Genomic DNA, 18,922 nt, shown 5'->3' with positions numbered 1-18,922 from the left:
TTTCACCTAGGCAGGATGCTCTGGAAAGGCTTCCCTGAAGAAGGAATGCTTGAGCTGAAATAGGAGACTTTTTGTGTGAGTGTGTATGTTTTATAATGTCATATATTCTTTTGCAATGCATGTTATCTCTTAATTTTATAAGGTTTTCATTTATAGCAGAGGTATCACTGCATTTCTTTGGATTTTCAAGGTACTGTTCTGTTTTTGTTCAATTGATAGTTACAGTTTTTCAGAAAAATTCAGGGAACCTAACACATATAGCAATTTCTAAATCTTACAATTATCTCAGTTTTCTTTCTAGCTGAGGTCATTTCTCTACAAAATGACAAAACATATCAATGAGAGGGTCATCCCATCAGGTCTTCATAAACCAGAGGTAAACTATACAAGGCCAAGGAAGGTAAGAGCAGATAATGGGTTCATAGTTATTTTCTTAAGTCCCTCTGGGTTCTGATGTAAGAAGTAGCACATATACCTATGTTTTCAATTACTGGTCTTCTGGGCTTGCTGCACATATTTTTTGTACTGTATTTTTAATGCCCTGTTTCAATTGGCTTCTTATGGAAGTAAATCTAGAGTGAAACTAAACGATGTGCTAAACAGTATATGAAGCTCTTCATCACACCTTCTCTTTTTCCCCATTGCTCTTTAAGATCTTTGAGATTGTAGATAGTGTTCTTTAAACCTGAGTTCCTAGCATAGAGTATTCCTGGCTTATTAGGTACCCAATAAATTTTGAATAAATCAAATATCTACTCTCAGAGATTTAACTCTCACTTCTGTTGATATGACCCCCCAAAATCTATGTATTTATTCCTTTTCTCTTGAGCTTTAATTTCACATCTCTTTGGGGCTGCATCAGTGCTTGCTTCCTTGTATCCCATCCACCATCACCTTCTTGCCTCATCTTGACTTTAACTATAATTCCTCTTTTTAAGTAAGTGGTATCTTTATCCTTTCAGCTTTTATACCTTTACCATTTTTGCTTGCCCCTGTTTCTATTCTAGGTGGTCACCAAGCCCTATTGATTGTTTATTTGTAATGTCCCTCTTATCCCTTCCTTATCTGTATCTCTACTATCACCACTACCTTGCTCTGTGTACCACCACCCTTGTGTGTCTTCCGGTCACAGTTGGGATTACTGCCATGTTTTCCATCTTCCCTCTCTGCACCACCCCCCCCCCCCCCACCTCCTCCTCAAGTCTCTTACTTGATCATGTGCTGTTACCATTTTTGTCTCCTTTAAATGTCTCTCTGAACATATCTTTCTGCTTGGATAGAACTATGCATTGCATATAGGATTACTTCCAAGAGCCTCACTCCTTAGCATTGAATTCAGTGTTTCCTTATTTGGCATTCATTCTGTGGTGGTGCCTTAACCTTTTGCTTCACAAACTGGCTAATTGTTTCCTTAACTCAGTCTGTCTTGCCTCATTTGGCTTAAATGATACTTGGTTTTCCTTGTTCCTGCTCTTTATTACCAACTGGACTGAATTGTAGATTGTCATATTCCTATTTGAGTCTTGTGATTGTTGTTCCACAAATCTATGCTAATATGATGAGCTGATATTCATGCCTCATTCTTGCCTTTTATTCACCTCAGTGTAGTGTGTGTGTTTGGGGGAGATGGGACTTTTCACAGCTTGTTTTTTTTTTCCTTTCCTCTAAACGAGTTGGTTTAATTCCAGGTGGTACAGAATATTGGATAGAACAAAGACTTAAAAACACACTTTGACAGGATTCTGGGCTGGATTTACTCTGACCTCATAGCTAAGGTTGAAATGGCAGAGTGAGAAGAACTGAATAGATGAGCCACTGCATGAGGATGATCATGATGATGATGATTTTTACAAAAGTTTGTTCTTAAATGTACAACAGGCTCCAAGACAACATTTCATTCTAGCTATAGGTGGCAAGAAAAGTTATGACAGGGAACCCAGAACTTAAAACAGGAATGGAATTAAAGATCACCATTGCCCCAGGCACAAAAAAACAGCTCACTTTTTGCCAGATTTCTTAATTCCACCTGTGGCCAAGGGGCCCTTCCCTGAGGCCTTTGGGCCTCCTCTTTTAGCTCCTCATATTTCTTCTGCTCCTCTTTTTGCTTCTGCTTGAATGCCTTATTGTCCTCATCCATCTCCTTGGCCTGCTTCTTGGACTGCTTCAGGGGCTGCTTCTTACTACCTTCACAGCTGGACATGGTGCTTGCCGCCCCTTCCCACACCCTCCAGAGCTTGGTTTTTTGTATACTTGCTAAGCCCTCCATTTTTTTTCTGTCACTAGTCATTTTGCACTACAGTTAATTTTTCTTAAGCAATCTTATTCACAAGTATATAATCTTTTACCTTTTCTTCCTCCATTTTAGTTATATTGGGATAATTCCTCTTCCATATTTTCTATTTATAGTCTCCCTAAATAGATCTAAGTGTGATATGATAATGTTTGATCACTAGATTGAATTATATTCACTCAAACTGCAATATTGATAATTGACTGACTCACCTTACACAGATTGTCCTGTGTATTTATTTCTCAGTGGGATTTTAGATTTTTGGGGAGCTTCTCTGGTTTTCATGGTAGAAATAGAAATACCATGAAATATATTTTGGGCACAGTTCAGTTTTGTTTGTGTTTTTAATGGCTTGGTTAGCCACTATACATTGTTACAACAAGACAAATAATAACACACATATGTTATTCCCAATGGTGTACTTTAGGATAATTTTATTTATTTTTTTTATCCTCACCCGAGGATACTTTTTCATTTTTTGTTCAGATAGAGCAGGAGGGAGAGAGAGGAAGAGAGAGAGAGAGAGAGAGAGAAACATCGACATGAAGGGACACATTGAGTGGCTGCCACCCGCACGACCAACCAGGGCCGGGAACAAACTGCAATCGAGGTACATGCCCTTAGCGGGAACCGAACCCGGGTCTCTGTACCGCAGGCCGACGCTCCAACCGCTGAGCCAAACCGGCCAGGGCTAGGATAATTTTAATATGTTAGTAACCCAGGATGAGGATGGCAGAGGCACAAGTAGGAATTTGCTCAGAAGTCAGGTTTTCCTGTCTCAAATATCTGGACTGCCAAATATATCTTCTCTTCTACGAAGAGAACTTGGAGGTAAGAAAGCCCTGGAGCACATGAAAGTACCAAAGATACAGATTGTGCACTGTGTGCCAATTGGGTCCTTTTGGAGATAGAAGAAAAGTGCATTTTCATTAGTTAGTTTATACATCATTAGGTAGTAGCCAAGTTTCTCCAAAACAGACACTGATGAATGTGGAGGAAGCTATGAGGAATGGACAAAGAGGAGGCAAGAAGTGAGGAGAACAAAGGAACAAGAACAAAAGAAGAGGAGAGCAATAGATACTGGTGGGAGGTGATGGGGATCATCAGACAGGACTTTGGGAAAGGAGAAAAGAAAAGCTGCAATTTTTTCACCTCATATCTCTGAGTTAAGTGTTTACCTCATTTAATTCTCAGAACTGATATTCACTATGTCATATTAGGAAAAAATGGAGATTTAGGTATGTTAGATCCAGAATTTGAACCCAAATTCATTAGAATGCAAATCTGGTATTTATGTGTTATAGTACATATATTAATATCCCTGTGATAGATTAGCCTTATATATTTTAGCCAATTCTCTTGTTCTACCACCTGTGCTCCAGCAAATTAAACTGTAGTTTTCCCACTATCTAGTAGATAAAAACTCTCTGGTTTTCTGTTTACTCACAATAGCTTTTTAAAAAAATCCTCATCCGAGAATATTTTTCCATTTATCTTCAGATAGAGGGGGATGGAGGGAGACAGAGAGAGAGAGAGAGAGAAAGAAAAACAGAAACATCGATGTGAGAGAGACACATCGACTGGCTGCCTCCCGCACGACCCCAACCAGGGCTGGGGATGAACCGCAGCCAAGGTACCTGTCCTTGCCTGGAGTAGAACCCGAGATTCATTGGTCTGTGGGCCGATGTTCCAGCCGCTGAGACAAACCAGCTAGGGCTCGCAATAGCTTTTATGCCTAAGATATAGCTACCTCGTGCTGCTTATCTTCCTCTATTCTCTTCCTCAAAAGGCCATCCCCTGAATTTCTTTTGGCACCCTGTATTGTAGATAGGTATGGGCACATCTTAGTTGTTTATTAACTTGTAATTCTTTAAAGTTAAGATCTGGACCTGAATTATCTTTTAAACCATATAGCATCTAGCTTAGTGGTTTGCCATTTTTAAGAAGATTTTTTTTATTAATTTTTTTTTTTTTAGAGAGATGAAGGGAGAGGGAGAGAGAGAAAAATATCAATGTGAGTGAAACACCAATCAGCTGCTTCTTGTACACCCCCAACTGGAGATCAAACCTGAAACCCATATATGTATCCTGACCAGGAATCAACTGGCAACCTTTTGATGCACGGATGACAACCAATCAACTGAACCACAACAGCTAGTGCGTGCTTTGCCAGTTTTAGGTACACTAAGTAAATATGTTTTGTATAAATAATATTATAAGTCTGAGATTAAGTTTAGTACTATATATTTGTTAATAAAAATGCCTCAGTAAACCCTGAAAGCGTTTATAGAAAGGGAATAATAAGAGATTCAAAATTAAGTCCTTCGGTTACTAGAAAACCTAATAATACTATTATTTTCAAAGGTATTGCAAATTCACTTGGGGCTCATATTGCATATGCTAATATATGCAAATAAAAGTGTAGTACCTTACTCTATTTTTGTATACAGAATGAGAAATTCTTTCATAACCAAGGACTTTTGTGAGGATAGTGAAATAAATTTATTGCTGTATCCCACGTACTTTTATTTCAACTTGTGTACCAAGGTGTATTTTGAATATTATATATTCTACATAAAAGATTACAGGAGAAAATTGCTTTATCACATGGATACTATAAAATGGTTTTAATCCCAGTATAACAATTGCATTTTGAAACCTAAATGTTAAATATTAAGAAAGTGGATGAGTGAAATATGGTTGGGCCATTAAAAGCATATATATGGCAATTTATTGTTGTATTAAATGAAAAATGCAGAATACCAAGTAGTATCATGGCATACCCTCAGTCATGGCCAGAGGTGGGGGAGACTATAATATATAGATAGATATGTATGCAGAGAAAAAATATATAAGTAAGTAAATATACCAAATGTTAATGAAGTGATTGTGGTTAAGCATATTTTATAATTGGAAATTTTATATTTAGAAAAAACATTTAAAATACAGTAGTGCATTGTCTTATCATTTCTGAGATAATTATGTTCTAGTGATGTGTGACAAAAATGTCCTAATGATAATTGGAGCTTTGTAACTCCAAAAGAAAAAGCTGTCATACTAAATGTAAATTTTTATACAATAATAGTTAAACATTAGATGGTCTTTTCATACCTACTGACAGACTTAGCTAAACTGAGAGAAAAATGGACTAAAGTAGATAAAGACGATGAGAATATGTTAAATGGTATTAAAAAATCAACTTTTAAATGAGCACATTGAACTGGATTATTCTTGGTCTCTGAAACCATATAATCTTATTTTATAATATATAATGATTTGAATGTTTTGGAGAAGTCAAAGAGATATGAAGAACAATAGAGAAGGTCTTTAAGGGAAGAAAGTTGCTTGGCAGGAGGTTTTCTTTTTAGGTGGCAGTGTGTATAGTGGTTAGGAGTATAGGTTCTGAAACTGTGCTGCCAGGGGTTCATTCCTGACTTTATTTCTTCTATGTTAGTAAGCAAATTACATTTAGTTTCCTGTTGCCTGTTTTCTCATCTGTAAAATGAGAATAATGGAATTTACTTCATATGGCTGTTTTGAGATTTTAATGATTTTTGGACTATAAAAATAAGGTCCTTAACAGTACTTGGTCTAGTGAGTGCGTATTCAATAAATGTTAATGCTATCATCCTTCTCTTCCTTTTCCACCTATTCCTCCTCTTCATCAAAGGAATATTATTATCTTTGATTTAGCAAGTTATTTTGTAGAAAGGAAGTTGTTAAGATCCCTGAATTAGCTATATTCTTTTGAGAAAGTCATGTCTGAAAGTCTAGCTATATAAGTAACTTTTCAAAGTCATTTATGCACTTGCGTCTATTCAGTCAGTAACAATGCATCTTATTCTCCATGCTTTCTATAGAAGATTTACAGCACAGCACAGGAATAGAGGTTCATAATGATAACTAAGTCATCAAGAAAAGCTCAGGTTACATTTAGGTCTTTGTGAGCTAATGATAATTGGTTTAGAAAAAAGCCCATTTAAAATGAAACCACTTAAAATGCAGATCAGTATTTCATACTCAATTGTGACTTTATCTTGAAAAATTAAAATTTTGGAAAAATATTAGATTATAATTTTAAACATGCATAAATTGTTATAATGAACAAAGGATGAATCAAATGTGAATGGATAGGCTTACAAAATATTTTAGTAAGTAGCGTGATGTAACATCCTTCATGCTTGGCATTTGTGGCGCTAACATTAAGAGGATTTTTATTTTTATTTTTGTAAAAATATATATTGCTTTTCCCAGGGACCTTTGTTAGTCCTTTGATAATCAAGTTATTCTTTCTCTACAAACAACAAGTTTGCTTACCTATTAGTACAAAAGTGATGAATTCCTGAAGCTCATTGTTCCTCACTATATGCAAACCCACTATATGAGTACTATCCCTTTGGGCCATAGTGCATCACTCCCATAGGTTTTGGAAGCAAAGGGAACCTCAAATCTGATGCTGATGCTGTTTGCTATGCCATGAGTAATAAAGTCCTTTGTCTCTGACCCAGGAGTCTCGTGTCCTTTGTCAGTATCTGTAAAACAGTTGCTAACTTATATGCTTGTAGTGTAGTAGGGAAGAATTAAATTCAAGACCCTACATTGTTTGCCATAATTTTAATAATCTTTGTGAAATCTTACAGTTATTGCACATTTGCGATTTCACTCATGGCTTATGATGAGGGAGATGCTAGTGAATGTTAACTAATTTTATAGGTGATCAATTCACTAGTACATTTTTTGAAGTTCTTTTTTTATATTGAAGTATATCTTATAATAAAGTATATAAATATTATATGTATAATTCAAAGAACTTTTACATATGCATACATTTATGTTGTCACTCAAATCAAGATATAGAAAATTTCTAGCTCCCCAGAAAAGTCTCTCTTGTCTCATCTTAATAACATTATTGCCTCTAATAGGTTAGTTTTTCTTCTTTTTTGAGTGTCATATAGATGGAATGATATAATTCCATCTGTATCTGATTTCTTCAGTATTGTATCTATGAGATTCATCATGTTTTTTAGGAATGGAATTGCTTGGTCATAGGAATCTGTGTTTAGTATTAGCAGATATTGTAAAAATATTTTCCAAAGTAGTTGGGCTAATTTATATTCTTCCTAAATATATTAAGAGTTCCAGTTGTTCTGTGTCGTCTTTAATGCTTACTCTTTTTATTTTTTTTAAGTCTAGCTATTCTGGTAGACATGGAGTGATATTTTACTGTTTTCTTTTTGAAAATTTCTCATAACTGTCCTGGCCGGTTTGGCTCAGCGATCAGAAAGAGACCTGAGTTCGGTTCCCGCTAAGGGTGTGTACCTCAGTTGCAGTTTGTCCCTGGCCCTGGTTGGGTCATGTGGGAGGCAGCCACCCGATGTGTCCCTTTCACGTTGATGTTTCTCTTCCTCTCTCTCTCTCACTCTATCTGAACAAAAGATGAAAAAACGTTCTTGGGTGAGGATAAACAAATAAATAAATAAAAATTTCTCATGACTAATAATGTTGAGCCCATTTCACCATCTGCTGTACCTGATCAGGTCTTTTGCTTATTCACTAGTGGACTTTTGTGATGAATTTGGTTTTTAACTTAGTAAGTTGAGACTTATTTAATGAGTATTTGGATTACTTTGCACATACCACTTATGTAATTTGGAAATTTATATTTTTAGAAAGAATTTCTTTAAACATGTTTAAAAATGTTAATCATTCTATATGTAAAGAGTTGAATGTAAAATTTGTCTCTACCTCTTTCCTATAGCTAGTTTTTTTAATTCATCTTTATTGTTGAATGTATTATAGATGTTCCCTCCTTTTTTCACCATTGACCCCCTCCTCCCCAATCCTGCCCCCCTCCTGCCTTCCCCACACTATTGTCTGTGTCCATTGGTTATGCATATATGCATAGAAGTTCTTTGGTTTATCTCATCCCCCTTTCCCTTTGAGGTTCATCAGTATAACAACCAATTTGTACTTCTTTTTTTTTTTTTTTTTTTTTATCCTCACCCGAGGACATTTTTCCATTTTTTGTACAGACAGAGTGGGAGGGAGAGAGAGGAAGAGAGAGAGAGAGAGAGAAACATCGACGTGAAAGGGACACATCGAGTGGCTGCCACCCGCACAACCCAACCAGGGCCGGGGACAAACTGCAACCAAGGTACATGCCCTTAGCGGGAACCGAACCCGGGTCTCTCCGGACCGCAGGCGGGCGCTCTAACCACTGAGCAAAACCGGCTAGGGCCCAATTTGTACTTCTTAATTCCTTTGTCTTTTTCACCCATTACCCCAACCCCCACCCATCTGGCAAGCAACAAAATTTCTAAGTATATATGAGTCTATTTCTGTTCTGCTTGCTCATTTTGTTTGTAGATTCAGTTGTTGATAGATATGTATTAATTGCCATTTTATTGTTCATATTTTTGTTCTTCTCCTTCAAGACCCTCCAACATTTCATATAATACTGGTTAGGTGGTGATGAATTCCTTTAGCTTTTTCTTGTCTGGGAAACTCTTGATATGTCTATTGATTCTAAATGATAGCTTTGCAGGATAGAGTAATCTTGGTTGTAGGGCATTGCTTTTCATCACCTTGAATATCTCTTGCCACTTCTTTCTGGCCTGCAAAGTTTCTTTTGAGAAATCAGCTGACAGTCTTATGGGAGCTTCTTTGTAGGTAAGGGACTGCTGCCAAAGGTTAAACACAAAGAGAGAATCCTAAGGCTAGTTTTAAGGAAACACTAATACTCAGTCTTGGGTTTTAAAATCTGACACTCATTCTTTCTGAAGCCAATCTCTTGAAGTCTAATGACATCGCCATTCACCATTCAAGAAGTCATTAGCCTTTTCTTTGTTCACATTCTTTTTAAACTCTCCCTGTGTTTAATCTTCTACAATGCCATTGTATCTAGTTCTAAGATCTTCCTTTTAGTGATACTTGATCAGTAACTCTCCTTTTTCCTACCAGTGAATGTTCCCTAATATTCAGGTATTTACTTGCTGCTCTTTTCATTCTGTTGAAAACCTGCATTTTCTTAATATTTCAGTTTTTTGTGAAAAATCTTAAAATCCTGTTTCTCATCTTTTCTTTGCTAAACCTATATCTTCAGTCATGCCCCTTTTCCAATAGAGTTAACTGTCTTCTCTGCTGACTGGCTAAGCCACTTTCTTAGTATCCTTAATTCTATTAATGGAATTGTCATTAGTCACCTGGGTTTAAAATTTGGAGTTATCTTTAATTGCAAGGTACAGTTGATAGAAAAATCAATAATCATTCATTATATACTCCCTTAGTATGTGGTATGGAACATGGCATAGTGCCAGGTGCTGAAAACTTCTTCCTGGGAGGATTTTGTACTCCAGCTGGGAAGTTAAGATATGTTTTTATCATTTAAGAGAACTTATATGTATATATGCATAACCGTGGACACAGACAATAGTGTGGTGAAGGTGGCAGGGAGCAGGAGCAGGAAGGAGGGGATCATTGCGGGGGGAAGAGGGACATCTGTAATACTGTCAATGATAAAGATACATTGAAAAAAAAGATAGTATTTAATTATAATAAATGGCCATAACCTCTTTAGAGTGGGGTAGTAAAGGACTTCTTCACAAAAGGGGATGGATTTGAGCTTATCATTAAGGGTGACTCAGATTTCTCTTGGAAGACACAGATGGGCAGAGATGCAGGGATTTGGGTTGGATCAGAAAGTGTGTATAGTAGTATTGTGGTAGGTTGAGAATAGACCCAACCAGCCTTTGAAGTTTTGAAATAGCACTTTTCAGTTTGTAAAGCATCTATTATATGTGTGTGTGTTCCTTCTCATTTATATACATACACACACTATTTTATTACTTCTTCAGTTCAATGACTTAGGAACCATTATACCTACAGTGCAGAAAAGTTAATAGGCTTCGAAAGAGTGATACCAGTCATGGTCATATACCTAGTAAAGGACAGAATCTGACCTTCTGGTTTCATTATACTACTTTTAAAAAATAAAAATAGTGAATTTTTTTGTTATGAAATACATAAACACAAAAAAAGTAGAGAAAATAGCATCATATGATTTGCCAAATTTTCTTCAAATCTAGTTTTAAAAGGAACACAGCTGGATTTTTTTCATTCTTGCTTTATCCTTCTTTCCTTCTTTCATCAGAGGCAACCCAGTCAGTTTCAGTATCTTGAGGTTGGTATGAATCATTTGCATGCATACTTTTCTTTTGTCTGTACCCGAGGACATTTTTTTTGCATTTTCTTCACTTAGAGCAGGAGGGAGGGAGAGAGAGAGAAACTGACATGAGAGAGACACATCGACTTGTTGCCACCCACACGACCCCAGCGGGGGCCAGGGACTAACTGCAACCGAGGTATGTGCCCTTAGCGGGAACTGAATCCAGGACTCTGGTCTGCCGGCCACCGCTCTAACACTGGGCCAAACCGGCCAGGGCTGCATACATACTTTTATTCTGTTACTATATCTGTGTTTATCCATATATAACATTTTTTTGTTTTAGTTTAAATTTAGTTTACAGTTACTTGCAAATTTGTTTTTTTGTTTTTACTCATTAATAAATAGGCACTGTTCTAGGTCTAGGGAATATGATGGTAGATAAGGAACATAAGGCTACCTGACTACTAACATATCAGGGGCGAAGACATATTATAAATAGATAAAATTGATAATGTAATAACAGGTTAGAATAAGTTCCATGAAAGAAAATTGAGGAGCATCAAAGGATAGAGAATGATGTGGGAGTGGGATGTATGCTATTTTAAATAAAACATTCAGGGAAGTCATTTTTAAGGAAGTGATATTTGAGCAGTTAAATTAATTGAGAGAATAGGCCATGTTAATCTGGGAAAAGAAAATTCCAGGGGAGGAACATCAAGTGCAAAGGCCTTCAGATTGAAATGACCTTGGAACTGGAAATGGAAAGAAGTCAAGCATGGTTAAGTGCAAAGTTAGGAGAATGGTAAGAAATGAGTTTGGAGGAGAAGCCAAAGGATCATGTAGATCCTATAAAGTGTTATTAAGGAATTTGAATATTGAGTATAATGGGAAGCCACTGGATGATTTTTGAGCAGAGGAATGACATGATGGTTCGATGTACTTTCAAGATTACTTTTACACTGGGATTCTGTGAATAATGTGGAAGCTCTTTCTGTATTGATAGGGGAAGCTCTTGAAGATACATTGTTGATAAGTTTTCTGAACTGGCTTTCTTTTTAGTATACCACTACTTATGATACACACACACACACACACACATACACATTATATATATACACACATACATACACATATATATATTATATACATATATACATGTATATATATATATTACTTGTGAGAAATCGTAGTTTTAAATCGTACAAAAAAGTGTACACATCTTAGCTATCCAGTGAGCTGAATTTTCACGAACCGAACTCTCCCATTTAATGACCCAGAGCAAGAAGCAGAACTTTACCAGGATGGCAGAAAACCTCAGGTTTCCTTCTAGTTAGTACCCCGACCCTTCCCTTCAAAGGGTAATCACCATACTGACTTGTAATAGCACACATTAGTTTCTCCTGCTTTTTGTACCAGCACTCTTAACCCCATTCTATTCATCATAATTTTTTTAGATTACCTACTGTTTTTATTTTAGTATTATGCAAGTAATACATTAATAGATTCCCTTTGTTAAAAGGTTAAAACAATAGAGACGTATATAGAACAAATCACACAGGACTCCTCTCTGTTGCCTCTCCCCCATTCCATGCCTCTCCCCAGAGGTAATGTAACTTCCTTTTTTTCTCTTTAGTACATAATATAGTTAGTATTTAATAATAATGATGATGATGATATGATGATACTAGATTGGTAGTTAACATTTATTAAGCACTTTGTAGTGGTTCACTACTATTCTAGTATCTGGTCTTTAAGCTCCACTCCTTTTGCCTCCCCCTTCCTTAACATGTCTCTCCATTGCACATATATACTCTCTCTCATACACATGCACTACCCTGTGTGGCCTCCATTATATTCCAGTATTGCTGAATAAGATCTCACTCAGCCAGTCCTATCTCCTCTCTGAATGCTCTATTCATGTCTTCCTATATATTTTTTTGCTTATATCCTTTTGTCTTTGAAATTTCCCTGCTCATCTCATACAACCAAATCATGCCTTTACTTTCTGATTCAGATGGCTTATATCCTATGTTCTGGATGTAGCTACAACTGAGGTCAGCCCTTCTTAAAGTTTGTTTAGCACATACCACTTTATAATCTGAGACCTGTTGCTGAAAAGTGTGCTTTCATTCTCTTGTTATATATCTGTAGTTTAATGTAGCCAGTTTTACTTACCTGGCAAAAATTATCCTGTGTAGGGTTGGGCATGTTTATTCATACATAAGGAGTATACCTTCACTTCCCTGTACCCTTCTCCCCATGGTTCTAACATAGCAACCTAGATAGCCACTATTGCTTGGTCAGTACCAGGAACAGTGCCTGGCACATAGTAAGTAGGCTCTCAGTAAGTATATGCTGAATGAATGAATCAGTTGGCTCTGAAGATGAAACCTATTTGGTATGGCTTTTTTTTTTTTTAAGCACCATCATGGCTATTTATAATACATGGCACATAACAAGCAATCAATAATTAATTGTTGAATTTAATTCAGTTTTATTTTCCTTATGTTTACCTGGGTTTTAACTGAGCACGTATATTCTTTTCTGGGAAGATGCATCCCCAATACAGAATAGTCCTGATGCTCGAGTTTGTCACAGGCAGAGTTGTAGCAGTATTTGGCAATTTTAAGCATAAGAAAAGAAGCATCTTTTATTACTGACATCTTTTTTTCCAGACATTGTTCCTGCTACTTCACTAGTTGCTCATTGTCTGTAGTTGGCTGTGTAGTCAACACAGGGAATCGTACCCACTCTTATCAGTAGAGTGCTACTGCACATCATTTTCTCTTGTCATTAATTCCAAGAGCTTCTTAATGGTGCAGAGTAGTGGTCTGCCTGGAGCAGGTTCATTAATTTAATATACTCAAAATATCACAGAAGGCAATGGGAATTATAAAATTATAAACTGTACTTTTTCAGGGTTAAACTTTGAAATCTTTTAAAATTTATTCAGCATCCTTAGTTTTAAAAATAGATACTTTCCATTTTTCTGGCAGTTGTGTGTGTTAGGATTTATTTAAGAGTTTGGTACATCTTATAACAACCATTAATAAAATTTGCTTCTAATAATGTGACTTGAAGAAGACCATGGCTTTTGCCCAAAACTTGTAAGTCTGTGAAACATTTTAAAGCGAATGATGGCCTGGCTGGTGTGGCTCAGTGATTGAACATTGACCCATGCACCAAGAGGTCACCAGTTCCATTCCAGGTCAGAGCATGTGCCCAGATTGTGGGCCACATCCCCAGTGGGTGGCATGAAGGAGACAGCCAATCGATGTTCTCTCTCATCGATGTTTCTGTCTCTCTCTCTACCCCTTCCTCTCTCTCTGAAATCAGTAAAGAAAGAAACAACAACTTGTGACTCTTTATAAAATGGATATTAAAATATTTCCTTAAAAAAAATAAAGCAAATGATGATCATGGGGAAGAGCTAAATTTCTCTTAAGACTTTTGTTCAGATCAGACATATGCTCAGAATTGACATAGCATGTAATGTGGATTTCAATGAAGAAAAGTACTTCAGAATCAAACCTTAGAAGGCCATTTGGGGGCTTACTTAGCCTGACCAAAGGACTTAAAATCTAGAAGCTGTATTTTTTGGATAATACGCAGAAAGTAGAGCAGCCTGTTTTTGCTTTTGGTTATCATTTTGCTTTGCCTATGATTTATTTGTTCATATTAAGAAGAAGGAATTGAGTGGTCACAGGACTTTAAGTTCTTTCTAGACAGATTTTTTTTTTGTTTTACTTCGTAATGCTTTTCTGCTCTTATTTAAGAATAACATACTTTTCAATTATATTGATTTTAATTGCATTCATTTAAATTAGGGATCTTATCCTTTTCCCCCTTTCTCTTTCAGGACTTGAACCAGTGAAAGAAGCTTATGACACTTACGAAGATAAATATTTCTCTTCCCTTTTTAATTGGAACTTCAATTTAGGACCTATATATATGACTTTTCATCTGTGATCTCTTCTGTTGGTAGCCGCTGACTTTGAGTTGCAGGAAGGTCTCTGAAGATTTATATCAAATGACGTCAATGGCCAGCTTGTTTTCTTTTACTAGTCCAGCAGTAAAGCGATTGTTGGGCTGGAAGCAAGGTGATGAAGAGGAGAAATGGGCAGAAAAGGCAGTCGATGCTTTGGTGAAAAAGCTAAAAAAGAAAAAGGGTGCCATGGAGGAACTGGAGAAAGCCTTGAGCAGTCCAGGACAGCCGAGCAAATGTGTCACTATTCCCAGATCTTTAGATGGACGCCTGCAGGTTTCTCACAGAAAAGGCTTACCCCATGTTATATACTGTCGTGTTTGGCGCTGGCCTGATTTGCAAAGTCATCATGAGCTAAAACCATTGGATATTTGTGAATTTCCTTTTGGATCTAAACAAAAAGAAGTTTGTATCAATCCATACCACTATAAGAGAGTGGAGAGTCCAGGTAGGTTTTATTCCTTTAAGAAGAATTTTAAAAACTTCTCTTTTCCTGATTTGCATTTAACTGGATTTAGTAATTAAAAGGTTATATTAGCCTTGTGTTTTCCTTCTTAAAGATTTTAATCTTGGAAAGAATACTGGATTTTGAATTCAGCTTTTTATATATAGATGATATAGCTCCCAAGTGGCTTATTTTAATTCATTGTTCACTGTAAGGAGTCAGTTATATATACACTCATCCATTCCTGTGAATGACTGTCTCTATTTTATCTGAGGCGTAAGCTCCATGCGCATATATCCCACTCCTTTTTGTCTATTTAAGAACTTTATTTCTATAATTATCACCCCTTTCCCCAGCATTATATTTTTCCTCCCTACTAGACTATTTGTGAGAGCATATAAACATGTCATGATACTGCCCATCCAAAAATGAAAGTTAAAAAGAATTCCTGTCTCAACATCATTTATACCTCCTCACACCCAATCTTTTGCACTATTTCCTCTAGTTCTTTTAGAGGAGTTTCCATTTTTATTATCTTCACATTATTTTCTCCAATTTTTTCTTGACACCCTTTCAGTTAGTCCTTTTTCCCTACCATTTGACTTGTCAAGATCACTAGTGACTGCCTTTTTACAGACAGAGAGGGGTTATTCTCAATCCTCATCTTATCTGTCCTCCCAACATCATTTGATACAGTTGTTCTTCCCTCCCACTCAAAACCTTTTCTTTATTGGCTTCTGAAACACTACAGTTTCCTGGTTCTCCTGCCTTACTGGTTGTTTTTGCTTAGTCTCTTTGTTGGTTTATTTTTCTGTTTTCACAGGACTCAGTCTCTGGACAGTTTCTCCCTCTATATCTTTCCTCTTGGCTCTCATGCTGTCACATCTTAAAACAATCTATAAGCTGACACTAACGTTTATAACTCCACAGAGTCAACTTTTCTTTTGAGACTTAGACTTTTGTATCCAGTTGTCAACTTGATATCTCTGCTTGAATATGCCCAATAAACATACCATATTTAATGTTTAAATGGGACTTTTCATTTTTTCCCCAAGTCATTTATATCTCCAGTTTTCCTTATTGAAGTAAGTGGCATCAGTATTCATGTTATTGCTACCTAGAAGTCATCTTATTTTTCTCTCTTAAGTCCTGTATTTGAGCTATGAGCAACTGCTGTTTGTTGTACCTTCAGAATATGTTTTTATATCTTGATAATACCATTTCTCACTAACTGTAACATCACTGCTCCAGTACAGAACATCATCATCTTTCACCTTCAGTAGTCTTCTAATTGAGATTGCTGCCTATTTTGGTATCTCTCCAACCCATTCTGTTTTCCCCATAGGAGCCACAGTGATATTTAAAAATATGTATCAAGTCATGTCAGTCCCTGCTCAAAATACTTTAAAGGTTCTCTGTCCCACTTAAAACAGTTTTCTGTAAGACCCTACATGACCTTTCAAACTTCCTCTGTTCTTTGTACTTGCCATACTCCTGCACCTAGGCTTTTTTCTTGCTGTTTTCTCTACTTACAGTGCTTTTCTCCCAGGATCTTTTCATGGCACATTTTCTCACTCCATTCAGTCCTTGCTCAAATACCCCCATCATTACTTGACACTATGTTAAACATTTATTTTATTTATTGACTGAAGTGAGCAGGACCTTCCTCTGTCTCATTCTGTATTGCATCCCCCATTGCCTAGAACACTATTAGTACCTGGCACTTTATAGATGGTACTTAGTAAATACTTTTTTGTAATGAATGAATTCTGTAAACTGAGATACTAGCTAGGTACATTAGTTATCTATTGCCGCAAAATAAATTACCACAAGCGAAATGGCTTAACACAGTTTATTATCTCACAGTTTCTGTGGGTCCAGGCACAGCTTAATTAGGTCCTTTGTAATGCTTTAATCAAAGTGTTGGTCAGGGCTTGGATCTCATCTGAGCCTCAGTTGAGGAAGGATCTGTTTGCGAGCTCATGGAATTGTTGACAGGATTCCATTCCTTGCAGGCTGTTGGACTTCTGCTAGTTGTTAACTGGAGGCTGCCTTCGTTTGTTTGCTACATGATCTCTTCATAGGTAGCTCACATTTATGACAGCTTACCTCTTTGAAGTCAGTAATAAAGAGAGGGTCTTTTTGCTAGAGGGGCATTATATTCTTATAGAATGTTGTCACATACATACTGTCACTTTTGCCATATTCTTTTGGTTAAAAGCGAATCACAGGTAATACACTCAAAGGGAGGGGATTATGCAAGAATGGTACACAGAGGTGGGAATCATGGTGGTTACCCCGGAGTCTATGTGCCACACTGGGTTTCATATGGAGATAATATAAGTCTAGTATGGTAAAAAGGCTTTGAAATAACAATGGATGTGGAAACTAGCAAAAAAGAATAGCAGTGATGGTGTTGACAGGGAAAGTTCAGTTTAAGGGCTTTAGAGCTGCCAGTTGGTATTTGAGGTGATTCTTAATTTTTCACTGAATCCAAGGCAATCTGGAGCCTGAAGGAATTAAGAAAGGAAGGTGTGAGGATTTAATAGAGAAGTGTAGTTTGAAAAACTCCCTAGCTTGATATTTTCTAGGAGTTGCTGAAAAAAATTTAGGAATTTAGTGTATTCCATCATAGCCAGGGTTTGATTTGTAATCCCACTATAGGAATGTCTTATTTTTTATAATCCATTTTTCTTAGCTATAATTCATTCTATAGAAAAGACTGGGGGCATAGTTCTGGTGTGCTTCAACAATTTAATCAAGCATCTGTAATGCAGGATAGATCACTTTATGTTACTAATTAATAAAGTAGTAGTAGTAACTGTGATCATAATGAACATTTATTGAGCACTTATGGTCTAGGCACTTCTTTATTACTATGAAGTTATTTCTTCATAGAGTTAGAAAATGTTACTAACATTTTAAAACCTAATAAATTTATAGGTAAGAAAACAAAGGGAAGTAATTTATATAAGATCACATTGCTTATATATAGTGGAGCCAGAATGTATTACAAAAAAAAATTAAAAAAAAAATTAAAAAATTAAAAGTTGGAAAAGAAAAATAGAGGGCCAACCCAGGTGGTCCAATGTTTAATAGGCAGTGTTGACTAGTGGTTTAGACTAGGTTCTGGAATCCTGATCTTATTAACATACTAGTGTGACCACAGGCAAGTTACGTAACCATTCTGTGACTTAGTTTCCTCATCTGTACAATGGGAATAATAATACTGACTCCATAGTTTTATTATGAGGATTAGGTGAGTTAATGCATGGAAAGTGCTTAGATTAAAACACTAATTGGTTCAGAATGAGTTTCAAGTTAAATATCATTCTAATAAAATAATAATCCTAGAAATAGACCATGGCAGAGAGAAAATTATCAATGAAATACTAGTAGAACAGTTTCCAGAACTGAAAATTGAAAGGGCCCAGTGACCGAATAAACAGCAGAAGGGATAAAAAAAGAGCCAGTCATGGCATTTTAGTATATCACAGATAAAAAGAACATTCTGAAAACTCCTAGAAGAAAATACAGGACACATACAAAGGACTGGAAATGAGAATATTGTATTTCTCAGTGCAATTCTGGATTCTAGAAGAAAATGAAGCATTATCCCACAAATTCAGAGAGCAAAAGGTACCTATTCTGGAATTTGTTTGCTGACAAAGAAAAGGCGAGACTTATTGTATATGCAAGGACTCAAAATTTATCTTCATTATACACTGTTTCTTAGGAAGTTAATGGAGGAAGATGAGGTCCAGGAAGTGAGATTCAACAGGAGAGAAGAGACTTCAGATTTGTGGGAGACTTAAGTAGCAACCAATAAAGATTTTAGCAAAAGGATGGAGGATCCAAGGGAGAAAAACAGAAGCAGTAGATTTTTTTTGTTTGTTTATTTGTGGCATCTGGAAAATAATATTGATAGGAATTTAACTGATTTGTTTGTAGTTCTGGATATATTAGTGGTAAATGTGATTAAGCACATGAAGGAACAAGGCAGTTATTAACTGTAGTAAAAGCATTCTTCACAAAAAA

General features: G+C 36.3%; 1 protein-coding gene across 2 annotated transcripts in view; it reads left to right on the top strand.

Moving 5' to 3' along the window:
• Positions 1-293: 293 nt before the first annotated feature.
• SMAD5 (SMAD family member 5) overlaps positions 294-18,922 on the top strand; it is a 48,287-nt gene continuing 29,658 nt past the window's right edge. The window contains exons 1-3 of one of the 2 annotated variants that reach the window (XM_036240830.1): positions 298-400; positions 4,387-4,469; positions 14,314-14,887. In XM_036240830.1, the coding sequence (XP_036096723.1) occupies positions 14,485-14,887 (403 nt within the window). In that variant the 5' untranslated portion in view covers positions 298-400; positions 4,387-4,469; positions 14,314-14,484. Of the gene's footprint in view, positions 401-4,386; positions 4,470-14,313; positions 14,888-18,922 lie in introns of both variants that reach the window. The other variant, XM_036240829.1, reaches the window with a different exon arrangement.

This window comes from Molossus molossus, unplaced genomic scaffold (genome assembly GCF_014108415.1).
Source record: "Molossus molossus isolate mMolMol1 unplaced genomic scaffold, mMolMol1.p scaffold_m16_p_4, whole genome shotgun sequence".
Lineage (NCBI taxonomy): Eukaryota > Metazoa > Chordata > Mammalia > Chiroptera > Molossidae > Molossus > Molossus molossus.
Note: the sequence above shows the minus strand (reverse complement) of the source record. Positions and strands in the feature narration are given on the sequence as shown.